The sequence below is a fragment of the Blennius ocellaris genome (assembly GCF_963422515.1).
Source record: "Blennius ocellaris genome assembly, chromosome: 13".
NCBI classification, from domain to species: domain Eukaryota; kingdom Metazoa; phylum Chordata; class Actinopteri; order Blenniiformes; family Blenniidae; genus Blennius; species Blennius ocellaris.
Genome location: NC_137662.1, coordinates 8328613 through 8353669, shown reverse-complemented (window position 1 = coordinate 8353669; position 25057 = coordinate 8328613). Strand labels below are relative to the sequence as shown.

Genomic DNA, 25057 nt, shown 5'->3' with positions numbered 1-25057 from the left:
TCGTGCTGACTGCATGACTCAGGACCGGACAGGGTCGCTGCTGCTGGCACTTCCAAGTGAAATACCACCGTTTTTACCTTTTCAGACAGTGTGTGCAGAATGCAGACTGCATGCTGGCACATACATACACAATACATACGTACAGGACTACATTTTCTGGTGAATGAATAAGCAAAATGTTTTAATCGAATAGGAAGCATGTAATTATGTAGGTGTAACTTCCTGGGCAAATTGACAGAGATACAGAGTGTTTAAAAGCACAGCAAATAAACAGTCATCTCCCGTGAGTCTGACTCATATTCATATACCTTTCATCATATCTACAAAATTGCAAACTACCAGAGAGCAGATAAAAAGAGCTTGTCATTATATCACCTGGACTCCTGCAATCGAGGGCGGGATATACAAGCGACATAAGCGTCTCAATACCGTTGTAAACTCATTAAGATTGAATAACAGACAGATTAAAAAGCAAATGAAATGTTCATTTGTTTCAGGCAAAACCTTTTGTCCTTTTATGTTTTAATCATAAATGAATGACGATCACTCTGCCATTAGATGAGGCCATTTTGATTCTCGGGAATCATACTTCTGTGTTGCATCACTGAAAAGGAACGTAAAGGCAAGTTTTTATGACCGCTTCCTGAAATGCAGGTGGAAGGCCGCACTGGGATGTTGTGGTTTACATTCTCTCCTCGTCCCCCATGAAGCTGGATGAATTCAAAATCCCTGCTTTTCGTCTCGGTTTGGCTTGGGGCCTTTTGGTGTGGAATTTGCATGATTTCCCTGTGTGGATGTGTTTGTGGGTTAATTTGTGACTGTTGGTGTGTGTGTGTGAGATTGAGTGGCGATCTCTGGTGTGTATCCTGCTTTCCCCAATAATCCGCCGGAATCAACTCCAATCCCCCCCGAGACCCCGAGTCAGACGTCAGTATAAAGGATGGGTGGGTGGATTGTCACGTGTTGATATTATAATGCTTCTTTATTTTTTCTAAGCAAAAAGCAAACAAAAGAGCTCAATTATATGAGCCTCATTAAAATGTTAGGTGTTCCAAAATGCATACAGGCACACAAACGTTCATCTTGGCGAAACTGAGCTGAATATGAGCTGCGAAGGCGCCGCTCTTGTTTAATCACAGCTCTCTCTGGACTGAAATGAGATCGGTCTGAGTAATGAGCCTTCATGCAAATGCTGCGAGTTCATCGTTAAGTGGCATTAATCAAAGCTGCCCACCAAGCCCGGTGGATTTCCTGAGACACAAAAGGTGTAATACTTTGTGGCGTTATGCGCATGACACTGCTGGCAAGGTTGAGTGGAAAACGGGGGGGCGTTTCGACAGAACAGAGGAGGGAGAAGTGTAACTTCTTGATTTACACAGCCAGTGCCAAGATTATTGTAAAAGAGATAAGTTGAGGTCTTTGTTTGAAGCTGCATGTGAAGAGTTTTTGCTTTGATTCAGTTCAGACACGTGGTCTCTGATGTTTGAAAAATCAAATGAGAAATCTCATTGGATTTGAAGACTGAGGTGAAGAAGACACAGCAGCTCAGTACATTACAGAAGCTGTCATAATTCATAAATTGTACTGTCTGATGTCTTTTTTAAGGAATAGCTGATTATCTGAAAGATTTTTTTTTTTTTTTACATTTTAAATGAAGTCCTCTTTTTTTTTTCCTTCCTCTGGCTGTCTTTCATCCCTCGCGAATTCATTCTCCGTCTATATATGACATCTGCTGCACAGCACTCTAAACAGGAGTCTAGGAGCAGCATTAGTACTGAGATGAGTGCTGATAGGAGTCTGACGTATGGTGTGTGGGCGTTTGTGTATAGTCGTTATTGTACAGTCTATCGGGGTGACACATTAATGTATATAAAAATAGGCAAATGTGGGGCTGGTCCTCACTCTCCCATGCTCCTTTGGTTGAAACTTGGCTTTGAGGTAGAATACAGGTGAAGAAATAAAAAGGTTTAACCACTTTGAGGTGACAGTTGGGGGTCAGCGTGAGGACGAGGGAGTGCAGTCTGTCCGTGAGAGTATTTGCAAAGATAGCCTTGCAAACGTGTCTCTAAGCCAGTATTTTTATGAACCCTGTTAGCTGTTGGCTTTCCTCAACAGTATGTCAGCCTGTGTCTAGTTAGCAAGAACACGCAGACACACACACACACACACACACACACACACACACACACACACACACACACACACACACACACACACACACACGCACACGCACACACACACACACACACACACACCGAAAGCTTTCCGACTCCCTCTTGCACCCGTCACCCATCTTCAATGCATCCCACATCATGGAAAATTGGCTTCTGTCCGGCTCTTTCTTTCTCTCTGTACCCCTCTCCCCAACCTGGCTATCTCTCCCTCTCTCTTTCTCTCCGTCTTTTCAATCACGTGGCTTCTAGATGTGGGATAAGAAACAAACAGCTGCTTCTTAAACTGTTAAAGTGTGGGCGAGAAGTCACGCTCAGACATGTCCACGCATTATGTTGAGGATTGGATTCCCTTTATTTTGTGCATATTTCTGTTGATGAGTTGTGATTTATAAGCCTCCTTTGACATGGCGTTTGGGTTCTCGTTGAGGTCTGTAAACTAATTAAGCCAGTAAACTGACTGTAAAGTGCACTCAATCTTTCTATGACCACTTCCCCCATTTGGAAATATTTTATATTCTTTCTTCTGTATCGACTAATTACTTAAAGTTGTTAACTCACTTCAACACAGGATGATTAATCCTGCATATTTACAGCCCGCAGTTTAACACATACCATTCAACAGGTGCCAAAGCATCTGTTGAACCCACTGCATCAAGAATAAGCTGTTTTATCACCTTCTCTCTCTCTCTTTCCGAAGTGGCTCATCCTGAGCACCTGAGCTCAGCTGCTTCTGCTGTTTTTATACCACTGACATTACAGCCATTAAATGATGCACTGAGATGCAGCTGTTGGCATCATACGCTGTGTAAAGGTGGCTGATGCGTCACCATTTCCTCCCACTGCACAAACTGAAATATCTCAGTCCATTTGACGTCCGGTGCGAAGCGACCGGAGGCTGAGAGGTTTCCTATAAGGGACCCTAAATGTACTAAATGTAACATGAATGTAGTGAAAGACAGGATCAAATTACAATCTGAGCTCTAGCAGCCATAACTGTAACAGGTATGACAGTCGCAGGTCTTTCTGTATGGACCGCCCACTCACCTTCCACTTTCAGAGTAAAAGTCTCTATCAGATTTCTGCTCATGTTTTTTGTTTTTTTTTCTCCAAAGAATTAATGGATATGGCAGAGGACAGTATCATAAATAACACCGGAAGCAATCAGTTTTAGAGGTTATTATGGTTTGGACCACACAGAATACATCAAGTAAAGCTCATGGTTTTCTTTTCAAGCTGTTTTTAGCAAGTTCTAGCAAGTTTTAGCAAGTGAATCAAAAAGCTGGTGGCTCCAGTATGTCGACAAGTTCGTTTGGAAAAAAAAAACAATCAAGTACTGCTGAAATATTTTATAATAAATCACATAGGATATTAGACTTTACAAAATAACGACCAAAAAGTTTGCAAAACTTGAATAGAAAATGTATTTGTGCAGCTCCATGGTGCATTCTGTATCTGAAAAACAATTTTGTTGAGGTTTACTTTAAGGAGTGTGTTTTAAACAGGGAAGAACAACAAGCAATATTGCAGCCTCAAGGTAAACAGATTACAGTCATGACACATCAACCCTCTCCTGATTCACTTAAGAACTTGAATTGTAGAATGACTGTATGACCTGTTTTCCTTTTGATGGATTAAACCTTGAGAAGTGTGCATTAAAAGCCAGCCTCTGCATCACTGTGTCCTTGGTCAGGCTCTGTTTTGGTCAAGTAGTTGCTTGGAAATAAAACTGTGTTTTATCACTGCCATCATCAGGTAAGATACTGCACTCGACTGGATAAACACAGGGATTAACTAATAGACCGCTGGCAGAGAACGGGCCTGGCTCCATCTCCCCTTCTCACTCCTTCCCTTTCCTTCCTCCCATCGCCCCCCCCCCCCCCCCCCCCCCCCCCCCCCCGTCATCTCCGTTGGCTCTGCAGCCACTGGTGGATTCTCTCACTCATCCCTCCGACTTGTGCTATATAGCTTTAATAAGAATAAAGTGACAGCATGAGGAGCAGACAGACACACACACACACACAAAAAAGCCCCATGTAAGAATTGGTATTGATAAAATCGTAATCGATTTTGTGACAGAAAAAGAAAGATAAGTCGGTGAAAGAGGCATAAAAGAAAGGAGATACATACTGAGCTCATCTTGTTCCCTCAGCTTGTCGTCATGCTTTTAATCTCTGTCTATATCTTTTCCTCTCTTGTTTTATTTCTGATGTGCTGATCCTCCAGCTCTTGTCTTTCCTAGAAGGAGCTCAGTCTTTCCACTGCTGTCTCTCTTTTATGCGAGCAAACCTGCTGCACCGACTTACTCCTACAGTGTTCAGTCATGTCGTTCCACGGGATTTCTGCACTTTCTCTTCATGTCACTGTGGAAAGCTCTTCTCCTCTTCTCCTCTGTGCACCATCCTCCTACTTTGTGTCCTCACTCTTTCACTCCAGTGTTGTTACCTTGACATTATGATGCATTTCTCCATGTACTTACCAAAGTGACAGGCCTCTCTGTCTCTCTTGGTTCCCTTCTTTCTCCATCTCTCTTTTTCAGCCCTTCTCTGTTTCCATTCCCTCCCTCCCTCCCTCCCTCCCTCCCTCCCTCCCTCCCTCCCTTGATTGAAAGGGTATGCATGGTTGGCACAAAAAGAAAGAAGGAAATAGATAATGATACAGGATTGTATTGTGTGGAAAACCTTGACCTCTCACGTACCCGATCTCACACACACACACACACACACACACACACACACACACACACACACACACACACACACACACACACACACACGCACACACATGCACTGAGATACAAAAAGAAAAACCATGATGTGCTTAGTGTATTTTAAACAGACGTAACTCTCTAAAAGCTTTCATATGTGCACAATACACACGTCTAAGTTTAAAGGTCTTGTACAGCCTATGGCGGCAGTGTATGTGTGTGTGAGTGTTTCACATGATCAGTTTTGTTGTTTTCTCAATGGAAATATTCTATAAAACCATAGACGATGCCTCGCTCCCTCTTTCAAAGTGAAATGTATTTCTTTGTTTGTCTTCCATGCACCTGGACCGTGGACTCTGTGCTGTTGCTGCTGTCTTTGCAAGGTCCGTTTTGATCTCACCTTGACTTCCAAATGAAGGATTTATGAAAATATATCTGTTCCATGTAAAGCTTCAGGTGACTAAATTCACCGTCACATAAAGATTCACTCCTGGAAAGGCTTGTCATTGAAAATGAAGTGTATGTGTGTTTATTCACTATTCAGATCAATGTAAACACAATTCTTACCTCATGACAATTAACAGTGAAATGACATCTGGTTAGTACTGACCTTAGAGGGTTAACATTTTCTTATCTTTTATATACTTCGTTGGTGGGACAATCTATTTCTCAGTGCACCTTGTTCTGGAAATAAAAGTTAACTTCTCCCATTCACAACGTGAGTTGACTCACCAGGAGCACTTTTACGGCTTGAATGATGTATGAAGTTAAATTTTGACTTCCACAGTGAATTACTGGATGAACACTTGAAACTGCAAATACACACTCTACTAACTTTTCTTGGACCCTACCGATTTTACTGTTCTATGAGAAACAATATACGGTTATCTTGTGTGAAGATCAAGTTGATTACTACCATGAAACCACTCTTTGTGGTAAACGAATCTTATTTTCATTAGACGACATGATCGGGATCGTTGTAAACCTCCTCGTGTTCCCAGGCTGTAAATCTTCAATGGCCACATTAGTCAAATACTCACTTCCCACTCCTGTGTCTTTTCAGGCAGCTTTGCGAGTTTGTGGAGGAGTATAGTGCTGGTCTTTGTCTGTATATGGACTTTTTGGCTCGTCATTCATCAGCATTGAGTCAGAGATTGAGTCTCTGCTTAAGCATTGAAACAGATGCTCTCTCTCACCTGCAACTTGTCAGCAGCGCACTGAGAGTGTCAAGCTTCAGCTTCGCCGCATGTTGATCTGATAGGGCGACGTGAGAGTGGGCCAAGCGTGCAGTTGAAATGTGTAACAAAACAAGTTAGTTAGTGTTTAAAAAGCTAGAACAGCCGAAGAAATGCTGTGATTGAGTGAACTCAGATCTCTGCGTTCGCGTTACTTTAAATCTTGCTACATTCACAAAGTGTGGGTAAATTGCCTGCACATTGATTTTACGAGTTTATGCACTTTATCTCGGTTTTGATTCTGGTTTACGCACCATAATGCATTTGAAAGATAATCCCAAATATTATGTTTCGCACGCACTAAATATCAGCAGATGCGTCTTCGCAAAATATTTGTTATTGTTTAGTTTTGTATGTAGTGAAATGACAATAGTATGCAAACGCAGCTGCGAGTCACCAGCAACGATTTCCGTTTGCATGTAGAAAGGGGGAGACGGAGATTTACGCTATAGTATGCAACAGATGCGTCATCGTCATCTTTGTGCGACCCGTCTTTACAGTTTGACTGCTGTGATAAAAATGGATACCTTGAAAGCAGTGCCTTTTTTTGTGCTTTATTTTTTTTAATCTTCTTCCTAACGCCACATTTAGATGGAGCTCCGCTTCTTTATCGCCCAAAAAATTAACTGTGGGCCATTATCATTGAATGAACAGTAAAGATGTACTCAGCTAGAGCCAAGAAACAGAGGAAGTTAGTTACCTGACACCTCAAAATTCTTTCTCATTCTTGTAGTGTCTTTTTTTTCATGTGATCTTTTCGGTCATAGTTAAAATGTGGTGTCATTGGTGTTTGAAAATGTCTACTTCATGAACAAATATTAACAAATGTGTTAATATTTCTGAATGGTTTTGAGAAGATATTTATAAAAGTGGTTTTCAGAATAATAAAAAAATTTTTTAATAGGCACTAATTTTTTGTTACAAATAAACAAAAACATTGTGTTTTCTCCCTATGTCTTCCATCCATCCATAGATCCATACATCTATACATCCATACGTCCATCTCGGAGATGGAACAGCTCCCAGCTCACTATGTGCGAAGGAGGGATAAACCAGACAGAGGTTTACATTCCAAATAATATCATTATTATATCAGGATATAATCAGTTTCCTTATATTCCAAAATCTTATTTATGCTATTTGACAACCTTGCTTCAAATGCATAGACTCTCTGCGATTTGCAACCTTCACAGAATAATTAATCTCTGCAATTGACGAAGTAATCCTAAAGGGTAAATTCACCTGAGGGCTGATCAATGTGACAGTGTTATGGATTATTTGCGTTGATTGACTACAATCAGTCAAAACCACCTTCTCCTGTATCACCTCTGTCTCCATCATCAGTTCATCATCAGCTGATGGATAACGAGAGGTGGAACTGATGATAGTGGTTCAGATCATTTGCAATAATGTGTTCAATGGATAATGCTGAGTGCTGTCAAATGATTGCAAATGAAAAGAAGCAGTTTACAAATTTCCACAGGAAGTGTACAGTGCATGTTACTTAGTTTCTCCCTCAGAAAATATATCACCGTGACACTCTTGATGTGACTTCTACCTATCAGCAGGAAAAAGTATTCCAACCGCTAACAGGAAATGCCAAAAGCAAAGTGGAAATTGTTTCTCAGCCGGTGGCTCAGGTTGTCTTCTAATCCATTACTCTCTGCCCGTCCATGTGTTGAGGGTTTGGGCTGGACTGAATTTGGGGCTCCTAATGTGTGTTTGTGTGAGCACCTTTTATGGGACTTCTCAGCCATCGGTGTATGAATAGGTGAATGTGACTGATCCAGTAAAGCGCATTGGGAATGAGACCGCTGAAACAATAGAAATGTATTATATAGATAAAGTCCATTCAGTTTTGAATGTCATATGAGGTCTCTCTGCTTTAATTCTCACTATTCACATAGCGCAGACTCGTCAATATATTATTTCGGGGCACTTTACCTCATAAGACCTTCCAGGGAGATGGAGAATCCAACAGTTCCCACGTGACAATCAGAGGGAAGGCAAAACTCACTTTTAGAAGGAAGGAACCTCTTATTGAAGCAGACTCACAGGTAGAAGCCATGAGCCTCGACTGGCTGGGGTGGGGCAAGAGATAATATACTGGGCGGGCTGGTGGGGTCAGTAAGCTCAAATGAGAAACATTCAACTCTGAAGCCAGAGATACTTTTAGAAAAGAGATAAAACAAAGAGGGGGAAAAAAGCACAAATGACAAGAGTGAAGAAGACAGGAAGGTGATGACGTGAAGAGGCGCATCATAACAGAGGGATGAGCCCTCACTCAGTGCTCCATCAGAAAGTAGCTTCATACCTTGTGTGAGCAGTATTGAGGATGTGAAGCACAAGTGGAATAGATTGAACTTTTCCCTTCTAATTTTTGAAACTCGAGGAACCTGAAGTAATCGTGCACACGAAGAACGAACAGTTCTGCCAGGATAATAAGGTCCTTTGAGAGATCTCTGAGATAAAATGCAGCTTGGCCTTGAAAGGCCTTGTATATGAGTAGAGGGGTTTTATTATTACCATAAATTTTTTATTTTTGTGAGAGCCTCCGAAGAGAAGCTAACATGAGAGTGAGCTTATCGAGTTTCCATCAGCACTTTCCTTGTAGTATAAATGGGAATTTATGTCGGACTTAACAAGGAATAACAGCTGCCCAGGTCATTGGTAAAAATGATAAGTAGTATGGGGGGGGGGTGTTTGGTATTCAATATTTTTACAACCAAGCGATCATTAAAAGAAACAATAAATTTTTACTTGAACAGAAAACTTATTTTATTACGTTGCGTTTAAATCCTGGGAGTGAAAATCCTCACTGACTGTTTTCAATGAATGTTAGGTCATTATAATAAGCAGAAGTGTTTCTTTTGTCCATATAATCAATAGCGCTTTTGTGTCTCACATGTTGAGTTTTGACTTGGTTTCGATTCCAAAAGCTCAGCCCTGATTATCGTTAACAGAGTGTGTACCGTGTGATAAAACACCCAATGAGTTGAGTAAAGGAAAATATTCGCCTGAGAGGAGTGGTCTGCCAGTCTATGTAATGTCTCTGTAGGTGTTCATTACCTACTGACACAAAGAACAATAAATAGCCGGTATTGTCTTGAGTTTATTCATTTAGATTTTTCGATAGTAACTATAGTAGCCATGTAAACAAAGGTTAATATAGTTGTTTTTGACTAAACTGGAACAAAAGATGATATATTCAACATCCAGTACAGATATAGTTAAAATAAAGGTTCAATTTCTACTTGTCACAACAGTACATATGACACAATTTGGGCTCCAGAATTCCCCAAACATTAAAATGGTATTTCCTCACTTCAGGTTTTAAAAGTAATAAATGCATTAACTGGTTTTTCAGCATCTCCCCAAGAGAGATATTGTTCCAAACTTTCACATTATTGTGCAGGTAAAAGGAAAGTAGTCCTTTACACTGTAACACGTGCTTTATTTGTGCATTAAGAGATTTATCCTGGTTGCATTGTGGCTCCCATCAAAGAAAAATATGTGTTTTTGAAGTTATACTTGCAGCTTCTGAAATTAAAAGGTAGGAATTTGAAGACTTATTTCCCCAAAGACTCTAATCAAGGCCTCTGAGCTCAGAAATAATGTTCTAATTTCCATTCATTGTATGCAGGCATGCAGTGTTCAGTTTTTATTCTTCCACTCTTTTTATGTATTCACTCAAAGCCTGGTTCTGAAATGTGAATCGTGAGGGTACGACAAGATGCATGAGGACTTTTATTTGAAGCTGAGCCCTTGATCAAAAACCTTTTCAAAATATGCAGTTGTGCTTGCAAAGAGTGACTCGATTTGTACATTCAGATTCAGCTGAGCTTTTTATTTAGTCATTTGTTGGTTGAAAGGCAAAGTTTGGAAGTTTGCTTTGCTCCTTAGTTTACCGTCTGTCGATGCCAAACCATTTGTACATGACCTCTGTTTCATTTTTCTTAACTGGCGCCTGGAAATCACTGTTATGAAAAAGAACTTAGCTGATACTACAAACCCCTCGATTGTGTGTTTTTATTCCAATTCTTATTCTTTAAAACAAAAAAGTCACAGCATTTATAAAAAAAAAAAAAATCATTTTATGTAAATAAAATTAAATAAATGTCATTTGCATGCACACTTATATATTTCTACTTGGATTTTTTTGGATTTCTCTCTGTTAAAAGCACCTAGAAATTACTGTGTTGTATATTGTGCTATAAAGTTGAATTGAATATTGTGCACACATACCCGTTGACTTTACATATTGGTGTTGCCTTAAAAGTCTTTGCTGTTCACATTGTGAAGAAAAACTCATGTGAAAGCTTTTCAAATGGGCTGAAAGGTCATCCAGATCAGCTACAGGGGAGATGCTCACTGCACAGCTGCAGTTATTCGCCAACCTCTGAGATCGCACTTTGTGAAACCCACGTTGTCATTTAGCTCACAGCATTCATTCGCATGGCAAGAAGAAGTTCAAGCTCATAATGAACTTATTACTGTTGCCGTAACGCTTTTCCAGCGCGACCAACAGCTGCAGTCTCGCGCCTTGAGGGAAACCCATGCAGTCACTGAGCTTCTCTGGGTTCTTTCACACTGACACTTGAGCCCAAATCCCGGGGACATTTTTCACATCATCAGCAGGGAGGCAGCACGATTACTGTTTGAATGTTGCATACATGCTAAAAAAAAACCTTTACCATCTAACCCAGACAGTGATAGTTTTGTTAGCTTCAGTAGGTCATGCCCAGAATGTCGGAGACACGTTGGTCAACTAAACAATAATCAGTACAAAAAAAACAAAACGTTAACATCACAAATTGCCAAGTTAAATGACTAAAGTAAAGGCAGTCTTTACTGGGACGTAGCTCATTTAAACTAAATCAGAAAAAACCTTGAACAATCCACGCTACCCTTTCAAAAAAAAAAGTCTGAACAATTATTAACTCAAAAAAATCAACCCACCTTGAGCTCGACTCGTACTGCACTTGACCACGTAAACTCCAAAGGAGAAAACACTCCAAACACTAGATTCACTGGCTGGATGCTGGGTTCTAATTGTTCTCCTCATGCTGTCTACCAGCGTAACAGTGGAGAGTCGTTAGAGAAGGAGAAAGTGTCGGATGCAGATGTCGGCAGCCATCAGTTCCCTTCTGCCGTAACTCGGCACACAATCGCTTCCCTTTTCACATTTATTGTGAAGCTTGTTGAAAATGAACGTGGCATCGATCACACGAGAGAACCTGAAGAGAGCGAAGTACAAAGTGGTGGTTGCTGGAGTCCAGAGGGAGACGAGAGACAGCCGAGGCAGGAAGATGAAAGATGGCGGTGAGGATGCAAGTGAGGCAGAAGTGGTAAATAAACAAGGTAAAAGATTAAAGAGGCAGGTAGCACAGAGTGGGGTTTTTAGAAATGAGTGGGGAACAAGACTGAAGCTGATTCTGGACACAGAAAACAAACACTCAGAGTTCTGCAGAGATAAATTCTGAAATATCAAGCAGACAGATGGCGTCGTCATTAAAAAAAAAAAACAAGTTCCCTCTGAAGGAAGCAGGCTGAGACTGTTAACCAGTGCATATGTTGCCTGGAAGCTTCCTTCTGAATTTTAATTTGTATTTGCTTATTAACCAAGTTACCATATGATGTACAAAGGCGTGAGTGGTTTCCTTGGAGGCAGTGAGCAGACAATAAAGATGACTCTGCTTGTGCTTGGGAACTCATGGACTGATGCAATTTGTGCGTTTTATTAATGGAAATGTATTCTGAGTGTAGCTGCCTTCCTCCAAGTGTTCAATTTGGTCGTTCTACAAAGCTTTATGGAATTTCTAAGCGATACACAATTGCAATTGTATAATATAGTCAATTAAACGCATGTTAGATTCGTTCCTACCTTCCTTGTCATGTATAAAAGAGTAGCTGTGTCACCTTTTAGTCAATTTGATTGAGGTTTGCATCACCTCTTCTGACAGACGAGAAACCAGAAAGACGTTTTAATCTGATGTGATATGATGTGGATCAGTTCATCTCTGGTTCATGTAACTGCAGCAAGTTGTGGTTCGGATATCAGCTCTGTCTTGTTTTCACACTGATTTATTGGAGAACAAATGCTATACACGGTATTTTGTGCACCTCATGCTGCTTTATATAATACTAATAGCATAGTTTTAAACGTTCAACATGCGACAGATTTAGATTTGGAAAGTTAAAGACACCACTTGTCTGCAGCTTTATCACCAGCTTCAATTGCACCATATCCTCAGGTTCTAATAAGTGTAGTTAACTATGGGATGAGTCAGATGCAAAGGAAGAATATAAAGAGGACCAATAAACCTTAATTTGCATAAAAAGTTTCATTTCGTCAGTAGAACAGTTGTGGTTGGCGAGCCTGGAGCGAGACGCTCTTGTCAAGATGTGATTGGTTGGCACGAAGACAAATGGATCTGCAGACAGTCATTTCAATATTTCCCCCCATTAAGTGAATAACCAGCTCTCAACATAATGCGCTGCATCAGATTTGCACACTCTGCTTTCTGATCCTGCACCGCTTTGCCGTCTACTTGTTCCACTTGTGTTATTGTTACTGTGATAAGGATTTGTTCGCCTGTCGTCCGTCCCCTCAGTGTGTGAATCATCTGAATCGCGAGAGAAACACTTTTAAAATAAGCTTTAAACAGAACTTGGCCTGGTCCTCATAATGCTGGTCATCGTTTGAATCCTGACTAATGGAGCCTGGCACGGGAGACGTAATCACTGGCAGACTGTGTGTGTGTGTGTGTGTGTGTGTGTGTGTGTGTGTGTGTGTGTGTGTGTGTGTGTGTGTGTGTGTGTGTGTGTGTGTGTGTGTGTGTGTGTGTGTGTGTGTGTGTGTGTGTGTGTGCGTGCGTGCATGCATGGCTGTAGTTGCGTCCATTACCTGAGGTTTATTTTAGTGATTGAATGTAATTTATTACACGTTTATGTAATTTGTGCGTCATTTCACTGTGTGTTTTGTCTCCGCAGGTTCATCCTGGTGTTTGGATGTCTGGTTCTCTCTGTGTTTTCCACCATCCCTGCTCACCAGGAATTCTCCTCGCACTGCCTGCTCATTCTGGTAGGAGTAGCATGCAAACGCAGGATGCATAGACATTTGATTCCACTTCCAACGCGACATTAAAAAGGCGTTGTGCCTTTATTTGCTCAATTCTACTCATTGCTTTAGTCCACAATATCCTAAGTGCATGTTTTACCCCCCAATGTTGTGTATCAAGAGTTCATGAGGATTTTCTCCTTCAACAAGAGTTTGATGAAATAGTAAAGAAGCTGAGCCCACTCCCTCAGCTAATGCTAACAAGAACAGCTGACTTTAGTTAGTGAAGAGTTAGTAAATAAAACAGCTTTGCAAAGAGAGTCAGCTGAAACTTCATGCTACTAACTTCATACTAATACTTGTATTAGTTACCGAGGTTATTGAGCAAGCATGAGTGAAAGGGCAAGTTTAATGGTTTTAAAAAACGAATACTGGTGGAGCTAAACATGATTCCTGTAGCCTGACGGTGTCCATTGCTTCCAATTGACATCTATTTTTCTTCTGTCCATTTATAGACCAGATATTTATTTTCCCAAAATTAAAAAGTAACCCTAAAGTGTTTGAACCAACCCTCAAAGTGACATGTTTATGGTAAACTATCAAGTTAGAAAGTAGATTAGGCATTTAGTGAGGAACCCGGGAGTAAAAGCCCGAAGTGCAATTGTGTAATGTGTTAATGTGTTAATGTGTGTGTTTGTAGGTGGTTGATTGATGCTTGTGTTTGTATTCGAAGTGCTGATTGTGCGTTACCACAGCGATAATGAAGTGTGATTATTGGTCCCCAGATGCTCCACATCCACAATGAAGTGTTACAATTGAATTTACGTTCAGTGTGTTCCCTCTCACGTGACGTGTGGCAGATTCATCAGTCTGACCAAGAGGGAAATTAGGGATTGCGTGTTGTTTCTGAATGAATTTTACTACCCTGCTTCAATAGACCTTCATCCAATGTGGAGTGGATGCAGTTGAGTAGATGTGGAACGGTTGCCAGTACATCTCAAGGTCAACACGGAGAAGGAGGCACTCACATTGACATGTAACCAAGATGGAAACCCTCCTTTGCACCGGCAGAACATGCAAACTGCACAGAAAGCCCAATTATATTTGAACCGGGGACCTCCTTTATTTAAAAACAGTGCAAATAATTAATAGTTAAATAGTGAGTCAACTGCATCTTGTAACGCAGTGTTTTCTCCTCTTCACATGTCCAGAAAAGCACAATTTCTACTCTTGTGCCCACAAACACGTACAACACAGGAGCTGCAAGTAAAAGTACATTTTTCCTTTAAAAAAAAATAAATAAATCACTCAACCTCTTCTATGCAGACCAATTGCTTTAATCTTCTTCTTTTTTTTTTCAATACAGTGTTGAAGATAGTGTTGAGGCTCCACAGACCCCAGTGGGAACCATTAAGTAAAGAATCCTGGATGAAAGATACAAAACACACCTTGTCAGTTCAAAGCTGACCAGTTAACGTGTTTGTCTTTGAACAATTCTTAACAAGTGTCACAACACCTTAATGGAAGCATGCACGTGCTTTAGTTTTTAGCTTAGACATAATGGCTTTATCTTTATTATATATTTGAGTGTCCTGATCTTTTCTTGTAACTCTTAGGAGGAAAGACTTCAGCACATTTTTCCCCAAAGTGTTTTATTAGTTGTGACCAATTCTTCAAGTAACCAAAGCCCCATTTCCTAAATGTTTATTTCGCTGTTTTTAACAGAAAAATAGTGCCTCAAAGTATTTATTGTTGGTGACTGCTTTATTTTGAACCGAAATAGCTTCACCTGTGCTACTCCTGACAAAACAAGTCAAAATATCTACTATTAAAAAGCACACGTGCTACGTGGAGCCGCATCGAAGGCTCCGTTGAAGCGGCCCTGGAACTGGAGCAGCTAAATGGAACACAGCCATTATTGTAATTATGCTATTAATTGCACCTTGGAGAAGTCAAAATGTTCAGTTTAGTGTCTGTAAAGCAGACTCATGAAATTCCACTGTAATGATTGCACACGTAAGGATTTTTCTTTCACGTTCACCTCTCCGTGACCTTTGAAATAACCAGTTGGATGTTGGAAGTGCAACAGGTCTGCTTCATGTGTGGTTGTTGTTTTGCAGCCGGTTTAATGTGAGAGCCACAATTCAAATGCTTGTCCTTTCAACGTTTTAACAGTCTTTTTTAATGATTCCGCTGATTTTGGATTTTGCTTTGCAAATAATATACTGGGTGTGTCTGTGTGTGTGTATTTTGCAGGAGTTTGTGATGATTGTCGTCTTCGGCCTGGAGTACATCATCAGGATATGGAGTGCAGGCTGTTGCTGCCGCTACCGAGGTTGGCAGGGTCGCCTCCGCTTTGCCCGGAAACCCTTCTGTGTCATTGGTAGGTTATAAAAGAACACAAGAATAAAATGAACAATACATAAAATATGCCATGTACAAACAGTAAACAGTGTGATGTGGTATTTTGCCTCTCTAATCTATGCATCATCTCCTCTCCGCTGAATGAGTTCTGTATCGTCCCTCACAGTGAATCATGAACAAATAGAATTTTTCAGGTACCTTGAATCACATTTTCTCATGACACAAAAGCATTTTGTCTAAGTTCGTATACATATTTCATATTTCATATTTCTATTCTCTTCTATTCTATTCTCTTCTATTCTATTCTATTCTATTCTATTCTATTCTAATTCTGGCATGGGCCAGTTATGTATTTCTATCCCACCACCATCCCTCCTTTAGAATGAAGGAATATACCCTATTTTGTAACTTTAAATTTGTATTAATTGTGTTTAACACATGAATTTATATTGTAGATATTCAGATCCACAAAATAGAGTGTTTGAAAATGAGAATCAGTCATTTTTTTTTATTCATGGTTAAAGCTTCTTGTGACTCTCACAAAGAAATAGCAGTCAAGAGTGAAAAGCTACTGTTTGTTTAATGAAGGCTTGACTGTAAAATAATGACCTTTTTAAAGCATCTGCCTCTTCAATACTAATACTTTGACCTAAAACATTCAGTCCTAACATACTTTTTTATTGAGACTAAATATTAATATTTTTTTTAATTTCCTGTTTTATTAGTTTTTCCTATTAAAAAGAAAAGAAAAGAGAAATCACACCCTGCATACAAATATGGAGCTATTGATGCCCACCTTTCAATCTTGTATAAAGTGTTCGAGCAGGCTCTGCGAAATACAATTAAACTGTCAAACTGTGGCTCATCTTATTGTGTTTCAGGTGTTGAAATCCAACAGTTTATCAGTAAAACTCCAAACTTTTCCCTTTTTTTTTTTTAGTTTGAACTTGTTTTTGGTATGATATTTCCCAAGTAAACCCATAACATAAATACTGTGTTGTAAATGGACAATTGATTGAGAAATGTAATAATCTAGTTTGTCTGAACATGTTTGTTGTATCCATTGTCCATTCAGTGTCACTACTCCCAACGGAACTTAAAAAACATACATTTTAAACGATTGCTGCTCTGCAGAGATTCTTTATCGCCGGGGCAGCACAGACTACAGTCTGCTGGGAAACACGAGTGAGAAAATGAGTGTTTTATTTTAGGGCTGTTGACAGAATGGCAGGAGGAGAATAATAGAGACAGAAACGTAAACAAACAGTTTGTAGTGAATCGATACCTGTTTAAAAAGTGATGGATGGGGAGGCGGGCGGATGGATTTATAAGTGAGTCAAGCACACTTCCTGTTGCTAATATTGTGGAAGCTGTGACCTTTAATTTTCACCCTTTTCCTCCCCAGACATCATCGTACTTATCGCCTCGGTTGCCGTGGTTTCAGCCGGTAGCCAGGGTAACATCTTCGCCACCTCTGCGCTGCGTAGCCTTCGCTTCCTTCAGATCCTGCGCATGGTGCGCATGGACCGCAGGGGGGGCACCTGGAAACTGCTGGGGTCTGTAGTTTATGCACACAGTAAGGTAAACAAACTCTTGTTTGATCCTACGCACCTTTTAAGGAGAAATACGCAAGCGATAGCTTGTTAACAGAAGTTGGGTATCGCCACTCTAGCTGGAGATTGGAGATTACGGTTAGCCAAAGGGATGTACCTTTTACTTTTTTTAATTTTTTCATATTCAAAGCCATTCATTCATGCAACTGTAAAAAAAAAAAATACAACAAAAAAATACGTGTGCATACTGATTAAATTAATATGATCTAACTGATATTACTGGACTTTTATTTTATTTTAAATGCTAGTTTTATTGATTCATGCATGATTTTACAAACATGCATGAATATTTCTTGACATTATACGTTTTCTTTTGTGATACTAAACAATGTGTCTGAGTCTCCATGAACAATGCAGATGTATATTTACTGGACCTTCACCCAAGTACATTGTATATCCTGTCTGATGCCTGATAACAAAATAGGTGTTCGTGCATTAATAAATTGATTGAGGCCAAAAGTACACAAATCTACGCATAATGTAGTGAAAACTGAAAATTTAAGAAGCTATTCAGGTTAACTTGTGATATTAAATTGTCATAATATGCAGAAATATCGTAAAAAAATTTAAAGACTAAATACATAAAAGAATCATCAGTGGTGTTGAATAACAAATGCCGGTGAAAAGACAATCAGGGATTATGTTCTTGAATGAACTGCAAAACGTTTTATGTTTTATAAGTAATAATTTTTCATTTGTTTGTCCTTCAGGAGTTGGTAACTGCCTGGTATATTGGGTTTCTGGTCCTGATCTTCTCCTCTTTCTTGGTCTATCTGGTGGAGAAAGAATTCAATAAGGAGTTCGCTACGTATGCCGATGCTCTATGGTGGGGCACGGTGAGTATAATTACATTACAACAGGTGTAAAATATCAGATTTTTTTTTTTTTTTTTTTTAACAGTAAAATACATTTTCCTGCAGTCACACAGCTTAAATAAACAAAAAGCACAAAGTTAAAATTGCATTTGGAATCTATAACCACAAACGTATCATTGACCTTCAAATTGCACAGAATAAACAAAGAGAGTTGGGCTGCTTCTCCCTGACAGCAGTGATCTATTTCCATTAACAGTTTAAGTGTAACTCTAACGACACCTGCAATACAAGAACCAGCAGGAATGGTCTTTGGAGTCACACCTGAGTGGCTGCACTGCACTGTTTCCCCCTACATCCTCCCTTGAAATGATGGAAACGACCAAGACACGCACACGAAATGGCCAAATCAATAAATTCAATCTCCCCCTGCTGCCAGGTGAGACCTGGCCTGTTTGGCTTGTGGGAATGACACTCGGACACACCGAGTTCCCCCGTCCTGTGGCCTTGGAGCATCTTTCTCTGGGGTCAACACAAAAAGCTATTAATTCCTTTTTTTTTTGGGAGGGTGGAAAGCTGAAATTTCACCTCATAAACTTTTTAGATGTATGAGTCAACATGTAAGCATCAGAGTCATGAGTCTGATTAGAGACATTTCAGTCTCAGAGCTACGAAGATATGCAGTTGATGTTTTGGCTGAAAATTGGACTTTCCTGGAGTGGGCGGATGTGCAAAAGTTACACCGCGTCTATTCAACCTATAATTACCCAAATACTCTAAATTCTTTCAAGTAAGGTCGTTAACTCAAAAGCGGTCAAGGTTGGACTGATTTGCTAGAATTGTGGAAATCAGAAAGTCACAAGTCTTGCCATACCTATATCTATATGTCTATAATGCTTTATCAAACTTAAACAGGACCAGTCATTAGTTTATCGTAGAAGAACTCGGGGTGAAAAACACTTTGGTCCCTAATGTTTGCACTAACAGGTATGGAAACACCTTTTAACAGTGTTGAGTTTGTGTTTGTAATTTCTGTAATAACCTGGTATTCCTTTGTCTTCAGTTGCTCCATTTCCTCCACAATGTGTGATGTTTGATTTAGTATCTTTTACTGTCAAATAAAGAATGTCATGTCTGATAGAACCTAGTGCCTGAGAGTTCAAGTCTGACTTTTCAGATCACCCTTACGACCATTGGCTACGGTGACAAGACCCCGCAGACGTGGACTGGGCGGTTGTTATCAGCGGGTTTTGCTTTGCTGGGCATCTCCTTCTTCGCTCTGCCAGCCGTAAGTAAAGCACACGGTTGCCTGCACCGCTGCACAAGGACTGGTTATACTCAACTCCTACTAGTTCGGCCATGAAACTTACTCAAGGTGGAGCAATGAAATGTCTTTGGTGAGTGAACGTCTCGGGTTGGCTATGTGTGTTTCATGCTCGCAGGGCATCCTGGGGTCAGGCTTTGCCCTCAAGGTGCAGGAGCAGCATCGACAGAAGCATTTTGAAAAAAGAAGGAACCCAGCTGCCAGCCTCATCCAGGTAAACACCACCGCCAAAACAAACACTCCTCACCTCGGCCGGTTTTTGCCACAGCAGCTGAGGACCAGGATGAACACAAATGTGTGCGCACACTTGTCATGTGTTTGTTTGTTTGTTTATCTTAAGTGTGTTGTTTACCTTCAGGTGGCTGCGTGGTGAAGCTTATTAGAGTAAGCGTGTATCCGGTAGATGTGTGTGTTAGTCTGTTTTGTTTAGTTTTTTTAGTAGATGATGACTAACGGTGTGCGAGGCAAACTGTCTCCCAGGTCCCACACCAGCACACACACACACACACACACACAGTTTGCCATGGCGACCATTCCCATGGCTGACACTGCACACAGTGTCTTATTGTAACGGATGAGACCAGCTGCATTGCTGTCTAATGAACAATGACTGTCTACTGTGGAGTGTGAATGTGTATCCAGAGGTTTGCAGCTGTGTCTTTGTTTGCATGTCTCTGACATTGTCTTTGTTCCTCTCTACTTTCCTCCGGATTATTACTTTGGCCCACTTTTAACAGCTGTGTTGTTTCAAAATGTCATTGTCTCAGTCTGTCACTTTAATAGGATCCTGACTATTGGTGCTTCGTACGATGCAAGACGACTTTAGTCAGTCAGGATTAAAGACCAAAACTCTGCAACTCACCTGATTCTTTTTGGCTCTACTAATCTAAATAGGGATCCAAATTTAGAAACATTTTCAAAGCAAAGAAAGGCGGTGCATTCTGGCCGGAGCAACGATAATCCCATGTGTGCACTTGAAAAAAACAAACCAAAAAAAAAAAAAATCGAATCACACAAATAGTGCAAATCTATGACTCAACCAAAAAAATGCATACCTAGACTAGGATATGAATAAAGGAACCTAATACACAGTTTGTGCTAATCACTTACAATAAACAGAAATAATCATGTGTTCTTACAGAGCCACTCTATAATCAATTCAGCAGTGTGAAAGGTTTATTCACCTACAAATCAATTTATAACTACATAAGTTCCTTATTTGAGTTTATATAATTTTCGTAGTAATTGACATGTTTATAGAGTTTTAACTCCACAGTTATATACAATAATTACTTGCTCCTTAAAAAGAAAGAAAACTGCAGTTCTTACCTTGATGTATGTCGTTCAATAAAAACAATGAACATTTTTTTATGATCTCATCCTAGTCTTTGCAATTTGAATCAAAACTTAAATTAGATTAATCTCAACTAAATCTGGGTTTATATTTTGAATCGCAATTACAATAAGATGTGAAACTTGATTCAGGATTGTAATTAGTGAGTTAGAATTACAAAGGGTTGGATTTGAAATTTGAATTAAGTTTTGGGGTGAAATTGAAGTATTGAACATTTGATGGCATTTTTCAAAAATAATATGTAATACGGGATGATTTTGGACATAAAGAAGCCTTAAATAACATAAATAAGATATAGGCTACAGTAGTTAATGTAACTAATGAAATGTAAGGATTCTTTGCATGTCCACCCTTTTTTTTTATCAAGCCCTTCATATTGGGCCTGATAAAGACCAGTAGGAGTATCTCTGGCCCTTGAAAAGCCCACCAAGTAGGCAATTAATCTTGTGTGTGTTGATCTTATTTCTGTTTTAATGGCTCCGTGTCAAGTACTTGTTCACTTTCACTTGTCTGCCAAGCTCATAACATTTTCCTCAACAGGTATAAGGGAAACTTGGAAGCTGCTGCGATGTGTTAAATGTGTGGAAAACATCACGACTCTGTCGCCTCTCCCCCCCACCCCACCCCACCTTACCTCACCCCCCCACCCCCCACCCCCCACCTCACACAGCTCCCCGGCTTTAAATCACTTGTTTGTCCCGTGCGTCTCTGTCTGCACGCAGGTCCGAATATTACCACCGCGCTCACGTCTCAGCAGCTGGTCGTTGCTCAGTTTCACCTGCTGCTGTAACTTATTATTCCTTCTAAAAGTACTTTGGGAGTAAGATTGCTTCTCCAAATGGCTGCGAAGTGGTCTCCAGAGTACCGGAACAACCGGCGGGCTAAAATTGACCAGCGCTTGGCAGACGGCCGGTGTTAATTTTCCAACCTGTCCCAGTAAAGTGTTTATGTTTTGGTCTTCCAGTCGTTTCACAAATCTTTTTATCCACACCTGGTACCACAGACGAGGTCCAGTTAGCTCCAGTAGAAAACAACCTGGGGGAAAAAAAACAACTATTCAGCGATGAATGCTTAGCATCCCTGCTAATGATTTAATTCAAATCGAAATACAACCTAAACCAAAACTGTCCAAAACAGTCCATCTACTTATAGACTTTTTATTGCTCATTTTGTTCATCTTCAGTTGATTTTAAAGATATACATCACAGCAATCTAATTTTACCCTTTGATTAACTAAAGATATTGTTTGCTTGATAACTGTAGCGATCAGCAAGAGCCACATATCTATTAATGCACTAATTGATACATCTAATTCATCAATCAGTCTTAATAAAAACAATAGGAACTTTGAGGCTAAATTCCCAATGTGATGTTTGTTGTCATCAAAATTGACCTGCTTTGGTTATTTCTTGATTTGATGCCAAATTCTGCAGGATCCCTTCAAAGTCATCACGTGCGCTGTTGTTTGTCACCAACCAGCAGCTTCTGATTTAGGAAACTTAAAGCTAAAAGTGTCGGGTTCACTTCGCTTTGTCAAGGTGCAATACTCTTATTGAGTAGAAAAAAAGTACACCAAAAAAACGAGTGAAGCTCTATTAAAAAAGAAAGGTTTATACAGTTTATGTGAAAGCAAAACTTTTGCTTTGCGCTGCTTATAGACTTTACTTACTTATAAAGACGCATTTTTCTCATAAATCTATAGATTCTATCTTTCATACTGGACAATGTAAAAGCTTTACAGCTGTACCTTATCTGTCCACCTTATCTAGATATTTTCTAAGTAGATTTTCAAAAAGATCAATAAACCTGTGGTGATGTTGGAGTCTGACCCGACTGAGATGAAAATGGTCAGTGTGTAGCCCCGGACATAAGATGAGTTTGTTCTGGAACACTGAATTCGGGTTAAGGGATCTGATAACAGCTGATTACGGAGTGAAGCAGGGTGCACCATCTGTCAGACACTCTCTGTCTCCAATTGTCCTGAAACCTCTGAAGGAAACTCGTAGGCCAAGGCAGAACATGCAAGCTCAGCCCAACCCAGATGTGAACTGGGGACCTGGAAGCCACATTCTCCAGAGGTTGACTCCAGCTTATGGAACACGTTTGCTTGTTCACAAAAACAAAAACAAAAACAAAAGCAAAAACCTCAGTCCCTTTCTCCTCACCACCGCTCGTCTGTGGTTTGTGTTCGTGTGTGTGTGTGTGTGTGTGTGTGTGTCTTGTCCATCTCTGCTCCCTCCCCGACCCAGGCGGCTTGGCGTCTGTACTCCACCGACGGCGCTCGTCCCTACCTCAGAGCCACCTGGCACCACTACCAAAGCGCCCTCCCCCCACTCAGGCATGTATCCCCTCCAGCACCATCACCCCCCCCCCCCCCCCTCTCACCCCACCCCCATCCAACAACCCCCCCCCCCCCTCCTTCCAAACTGCTGTGCATCTACACTACCCAAAGTACTAATCAAGAATTTCTTTTTTTTTATCCCCTTCTCAACTACGGTCATGATAATTCCTCACCTCTTTCTTTCTGTCTGTCACTGCGATCATTGTTCAAATTATCATTCCTTTATTTATCCTGTCGACTCTGCACGTAGTGTGTCTGGCGTAGTTATGCTGCTGATGAGAACTCGGTTTCCATTGCTACCTGGAAGCCTCATTTGAAGGCGTTGCATACCTGCAGCCCCGCCAAGTAGGTAACAACTTACAGACTTACAACAATGGCCGCTGCTGCTCAGCACCTTCTGTTCATCTCCTCCTCTTCAACCGTTGTCTGTCTGTCTCCATTAGTCTCGCTCCAACAGCCGATGACTCATGTCTCTGAAGCGTCGTCGCCATTTTTTTTCCGTAAACATACATGTATTAACATTTTTCCCGACTCAGAGATGTTTTGCTTCGCATGCTTAACCGTTAACACCTATTTCACCCTCAGTTTTACACACAGGGTTTGCTCAGTGGAGATTTACGGTTTGATATGCTTTGGCAAAATGGGCAATTTCTTCATTTATACCAAATTTCGATTGAAAAGCATGGAAGCTCATGAAAATCTGAAGCACGTGAGGTGATATGTGAACAGGGTGCAACTTGAAGGTTTACGGCCCTCCGAGTTACATATCTCCTTTTCTGAAATGCTTTTTTCAGAGTAACCATTCATGATCCTTATCCGTGAGCCTTTTATATAAACATCTGATAATGATGAGTGATGAATCAGATTTAGTACATCTATACCCAGTGACACAGATTCCTCATTATTTTCAAAACATCTGGCCTTGTCTTGTTCAACACGGCAGTCTGAGTTGGAACATGACATTTGCCTTCTCTTCACTCCAGGAGTGGCTCTCCATCGTCTTTCGTTGTTGATTAACATTGTGACTGTGTCACCTAAAAGTCAAAATAGAAAAAAAAAGAAGTCGGTAAAGTCAACATACATAGAGATATCAGAGTACTGGAGAGAAATCTCTTTCTGTTAATCAGATTTTTCATAATTAGATAAGTACCTTTTTGATAAAGCACATTGTATTATGCTGTTAATCTGATCGCTGGAATAATCTGCCACGTACATACACTCATTTGTCCAGTTAGGAAGCAGAATAATCTAATAATCCAGAGATCTGATAATGGTCAGATTTTTATTTTTTTTTGTGCGCATGACATGAGAAAACAGTGTCTTTTAAGAAGCATAGCTACCAATTGTCACACATTGAGGGAAAAGCTTCAACAATAAAGTCCAACTAACACTAAACTTTGACTCTCAGCAGGTAGTATTTTCTTTTGAAAGTAAAGCCATACTTCGTAGTGTCGTTCACATTGTGTTAATGTAAAAAAAAGAACAAAGCTCAACAGCAAAGAATGGATTTGATCTTCCCATTTGTAAGTGTTGTATATAATTCCAAATGATTATTGCTTCAAGAAAGACACCGGCCACTCGGGCTACAACACATTAAAAGTTTTTTTGTCCTCACGTGTGAATCCTTGATTTGTACTAAAGTCTGAAGAGCACAGATGTGATAAAGATCACACACAGATTGTTGATGTTTATCAAAGTGACTTCAGTCATATCATATTTTATATGACCCACGTCTTTCGAGTGGTTGGGTCATAATCTCAGTGTCTTTAATCGTACAGCAGGTTCACAATTGATACACATGCTGATATTTGTAGCCTCCTTATTCACCGGACATCCATAAACAGCTTGAACATTAAACCCAGCCATTGTAACTTAAATAAAACTCCCATGGCTTCATGCCTTGAAACAAAATTTGTATGACTGAATCTTACCAAAGCTTATTTTCAGCAGACATATTCAAATAACCCTGATGCCAAGCAACTTTTTTTTCTCCAAGCAGAAAATGCAGTCAGATGCCTGCAAGAACCAAACAATAAGTAGACTGTTTGAAATGTTTCTTCAATCTGTAGCACTAAT

The 25057-nt window shown here is 40.2% G+C and overlaps 1 protein-coding gene across 1 annotated transcript in view; it reads left to right on the top strand.

Moving 5' to 3' along the window:
- The window catches only part of kcnq5a (potassium voltage-gated channel, KQT-like subfamily, member 5a), a gene marked incomplete at both ends in the record, with an annotated part of 108800 nt that overhangs the window by 63852 nt on the left and 19891 nt on the right, over positions 1-25057 (top strand). Inside the window, 7 exons of the mRNA XM_080507803.1 lie at positions 13107-13197; positions 15430-15556; positions 16943-17118; positions 17861-17986; positions 19140-19250; positions 19405-19500; positions 23232-23326. Coding sequence (XP_080363929.1) covers positions 13107-13197; positions 15430-15556; positions 16943-17118; positions 17861-17986; positions 19140-19250; positions 19405-19500; positions 23232-23326 — 822 coding nt within the window. The remainder of the gene's footprint in view (positions 1-13106; positions 13198-15429; positions 15557-16942; positions 17119-17860; positions 17987-19139; positions 19251-19404; positions 19501-23231; positions 23327-25057) is intronic.